Source organism: Ceratosolen solmsi, unplaced genomic scaffold (genome assembly GCF_000503995.2).
Source record: "Ceratosolen solmsi marchali unplaced genomic scaffold, CerSol_1.0 scaffold23, whole genome shotgun sequence".
NCBI lineage: Eukaryota > Metazoa > Arthropoda > Insecta > Hymenoptera > Agaonidae > Ceratosolen > Ceratosolen solmsi.
In genome coordinates, this window is record NW_011948430.1 from 677,943 (window position 1) to 682,916 (window position 4,974).

The 4,974-nt window shown below is 34.6% G+C and overlaps 1 protein-coding gene across 1 annotated transcript in view; it reads left to right on the forward strand.

Annotated features, from left to right (window-relative positions):
* Pgant9 (polypeptide N-acetylgalactosaminyltransferase 9) overlaps positions 1-4,974 on the forward strand; it is a 177,879-nt gene that overhangs the window by 165,268 nt on the left and 7,637 nt on the right. The window contains exon 10 of the mRNA XM_011501740.1: positions 3,148-3,258. Within this exon, the coding sequence (XP_011500042.1) occupies positions 3,148-3,258 (111 nt within the window). The remainder of the gene's footprint in view (positions 1-3,147; positions 3,259-4,974) is intronic.

Sequence of the window (4,974 nt, forward strand, 5' to 3'; positions counted from 1 at the left end):
TCGTGTAGGTTTGCGTATATTTTTGCAATCGAATATGTCGACTTTCTCGCGGGGTACACCAATTTTATTTTCACACTTTTTCACTTTCGCCTTGCGATTGTTTATTATTGTCTTGTATTTCTCATTGTCGCATCGTACGGAAAATCCACGCGCGGTGAAAAACGCGGAAAACTAAACATTCCGTTGACAGAACACCTGCCAGGTGTATAAGAAAGACTCGTAAAACAACGATTTTACCGCGATATTGCCGGTTCTTCTCGATCCTACTGGTATCAGTTTTCATATACCCTTAACATCTTTAGATAAAATCCCTGTTCCCTATATCTGTATGTCTGTCTGTCTGTCTCTCTCTCTCTCTCTCTCTCTCTCTCTCTCTCTCTCTCTCTCTCTCTCTCTCTCTCTCTCTCTAATTCTAACTCAAATATCGTCTGGCACACATTCTTTTTCTTTTCTATGATTATGCTTGGAAAGCAGCAGAGAAACGGTACGAGTCTCGACTTAAATCACGTAGGAGACACCCTCCCCCTCGATCGGTTTCTCATCCCACCCACCCCTCAGGCCGTATTCATTTAAATTTATAGTTCGTACGTTGAACAGTCTGTAGTAATCGTGCTAGCGTGAATAATGTTACTGGTGTTGTATCGTCGTTACGTGACAACGTCGTCGACGGCATGAGGGAGGCTCGTCAGAGTTATTATGTTTTTTACCGTCGAATTTTTTTTTTATTTGAAATATGTTTGATTGAACTTATAAATTTTCATTTTCTTTCGTTTCTGCCTCTACGAATAACAACAGACTGCCAATTTATCATTTCCTTACTTTTTTTTTTTATTTTAATATTTTTCTCTATTATGTTATTTACTAATTTTCATGATTAGTTAATTTTTATTATAGTTTTTATAAGACAGATGGATGAAAAATATTTCGAAACATACAGGTCACTTTTACAATTTGTAATTTCATCTTTTGCAATTTGCTTTTTTCAGCTTCCTGTTAGCTAGATAAAGTACGCGAATATAAAAAATTAAAAATTTTTTTTTTTAATTTTATAAACGGTAAAAGATTCTAATTGAGCAATAAGTGCTTTAATATTTGATTATTTCATTTTTTTCAAACGATATAATAATGAAACAAAATATATCCAGCTAATACAATATGATACTACATTACATCTACAACTGATGTTAATAATTTGGAAATAAATTTCTATTAGAAAATTCAATTTTTTATTCCAATTTATCGTACAAGAATAATAAATGCATATATTTACGAATATTTTACTTTTGAAATTACAAATATTATGTATGTACAAATTTATTGATGTTGAAAAATTTTTTATAACATTCTTGCTTATTTACAAAATTAAAGTAATGCTAACCTATTATAACGAATAATCAAAGTGTCCTTTAATATTGAATAAAAATTTAACAAGTTTTTTGTTTATGTACAAAATATGTGATTTAACTATAAATCTTCGATTATGCGTTATATACTAGGGCAGCAATTTACTTTATTTTGTTTAACTATTTCATTAGATTTTTGTTTATTTCAGCTCAAAAATTTTTAGATTTTACTTAAAGTACGTTTTTCTGATATTACAATAACTTAAAATTGTATTATTATTTTAGTTCTTTCAGAAACAATCACTAAACAGCTAATTGAAGTTTTCATGAAAATTTAATCAATAATATTTCAGAAATAAATTTTATTTATATAAGAATTATACTCATACTTATTGCATCCATTGGACGACTAATAAAAATTAACAGAGCTGCCTCGAAATTGATGTTCAAAAAAAATTTTTTTTATTATCACGTACTCGTCTATTTTTACAGGACACTGCAGTTGAAATATCCAGTGACTCGCTGGCTGTTTTTTGACTCTGGTTTTTTATCCCGACAGTAAACGTTGAATTTTCACTTGTTATTCTATAAACTTTTGTTTATCATATTGAACTACCTACTCTCTCTCTCTCTCTCTCTCTCTCTATATATATATATATATATATATATATATATATATATATATGTGTGTGTGTGTGTGTGTGTGTGTGTGTGTGTGTGTGTGTGTGTGTGTGCATGTGTGTGCGTGTGCGTGTGTCTATGTATGCGTAGAGGGAGAGAAAGAGAGAGAGAGAGAGAGAGAGAGAGAGTATATATATATATATAGAAATATATTTATTTATTTACCGTTTAAATTTAATGCAGCACACTTTATATTCTATTGTTGCTAATTTTTCTTCTTCTTTTTTTCTACCAATTCGAAATGCTTCGCATACAACAAAAACAGATGGTACATAACGAGTAATAGTAGGCTTCTAGAATAAAAGCCACATCTTTTCCTAAATACACGTATTTTAAAATGAACGAGATATTTTATATTGATTTATGAAGCAACTTTTTGAAGGAAATTTTGGTAATTCAGAAATGAGTAAAAATTATTATCGATGTGTTTTGGAAGAAAAGTAGTATGGAAAACGTAATTCCGTCAATTTTTCATTTATTTTCATCGGCCGGGTGCATTAATTTTTCATAATGGCTGTAAAAATGTTCTAATCTATCTAAAATTTATAAAATTATAAATATAGTATTTAGCTTCGCGAGGGAAATATCCATTGGTCTTGCTAAATACTTAATTTCGACGCTTCAAAAGTCATTCGAGTTCAATAGAAAGTAAATAGTATTTAAAAATTGAAGTGCATTTTAGCAATCAAGAAAAATCAAATGGAACGCTTACACCGTCTCTTGAAAAAAAAAAGAAAAAAAAAACAAAAACAAAAAATCACGAAATACATTATAAATAACGAAAATTGACGCGGTCATTTGCTCGATTGAAAATTGTCACTATACTTCGCTACTTCACGGGCTATGTAAACACTGATAAACTAAGCGGAACGTTTAAAATCAGCCAGCACAATGGATACAAGTTCGCAAAGTGTTGATAAAACGAGAGAAAAAGCACGGGAAGGAGTAAGAAATGGCGAATTGTTAAAGTAGACGAGAGAAATAAAAAAAAAAAAAAAAAAAAAAAAAAAAAAAAAAAAAAAAAAAAAGAAGAAGAAAAACGAGAAAAGAAAAGGAAAAAAATAGCAACTTTCGACTAATACTAACGATCTGACGAAGCATGATATTAACCTCATACAATTAGGTGCGAAACTTGGGCGAGGGCGGGAACACCTGTTTGGATTCGCCGGCACGCAAGATTGATTTGCACAAGCCGGCCGGGCTCTACCCATGCCATCGCCAAGGAGGCAACCAGGTACACACATACAGATACAAGGCAACGAAATTAGTCGTATCTGCACAACCAACACGCGCGCACAGTCGCTGCGCGAAAATGGATCATTCTTCCACCCCCACCTCTTCTCTCTCTACACACACACGCACACACAATTCTCCTCTGCCGTTCCTCACTGCCTACCACAAGCGTACACTCGAGCGCCTCTTTCTTTGCTTTGAGAGTCGACCCGCACATTTCCGAAGAATATTCACTAAATTTTGATATTATTTCGATATTCTTTCGGCTTTAAAATAAATATTGCTCAATTGAAGCTTTGTAAATTTGGCGAGGAGACTTTATTTACGAGGGAGCTGAAAGGCTGGGCAAGACATGGCGAGCCGAAGCGCGAGTTTCGTTCGATCTGGGAAGAATCAAAAAAAAAAAAGAAAAAAAAAAGAGTCTTTGAACATGCGAACGCGATTTGATGGGAACGTCAATTTAGTTTAGCATTTTAAATGGAGCTAAAGTGCATTGGACATAGAATTCAAGAGCTTTCGCGACTCTTAATAAATGCATCGGGTATCTGACAAATATAAATAAGTTGCCTCGCGAGGCCGCGAGTGTCCATGTGCGTTTTACTTTAACAAAAGATAATTATTATAATTTATATAGACTCGTAATAGAGGCTTTTCCCGTCGAATACGAGATGAGCAGTAAGCTGCTTCTAATTGAATTTTTCATTGAAGCTGATCGTATGTCGATATGCATAAGAAAAATGGAGGAGTAAAATCGATTTGAGCAAGCGACGTTTTGTTAGTGGTAAATAGCATTGCTTTTTGAGTAGGATAACGATGATTTGCCACTCGCGTTTATAAACTAAGGGAGCTTATTATGGCTATATTATGCGGTAATTATGCGAGTTTTTAGTGGAAAGTATTTGAGTCTGGCGTGGACTTTCCTGGTAATGGATCGAACGATGCTGTGCCGTTAAATCGAAATAATTAATCGTACGATGAATACTATTTGAAGGAGCCCAAATAAGCCCAAATAGTAAGCTTTAGAGCTTTAGAGCACGCTCGCGAACTATTTTCAAGCGCGAAAGCACACGCGCCACGATTCTCCATAATAATGAAACAGGCGCTCGAATTGTTGGTTCTTCTATTAAAAACATTCCCCCTCTCTTTCATTACGCAAAGCAAGCAGCATGAGTAAAATGCATTTTAGCCAGCCGATATGTGCCAACAATAATATAAACTTACACGTCCGCATCTATAAATCTTCCTCGTACGTAACTAAGGTTGCTTTATCGTAATCGCTAACGTCACATGTCGTTATATACACGACCATCACAATTCTCACAGCGCTACATGCCATGTGGAATACTGCTCATCCCGCCCCCGCCCCGTAGCGCTCCAACAAGCGCAAGCTCAAGGGGAAGGATAGTAATTAGTCGTGTGTATGAATGAAGTTAAGTCGTTGAGTGAAAGTCCTTTTTTTAATAAAATGTTTCGTATCCTTTCATTCGTTTGAATGTAGATCCGACATTTGGATAGCCGACTGTGCATAGACTCGGCAGGTATACCAGATGACATGAATAGTCCTGCGGCCGTCTTTGAATGTCATTTGCAAGGCGGCAATCAGGTACACGCGACGCCTCCGCATTTCTTTCCGATGTGATGATTTATTTGAAGCCTTTGTATGTACTCTTTCTCTTCCACGGCTCATTTATGTATATAATAGATTTTTGAGCTCTAT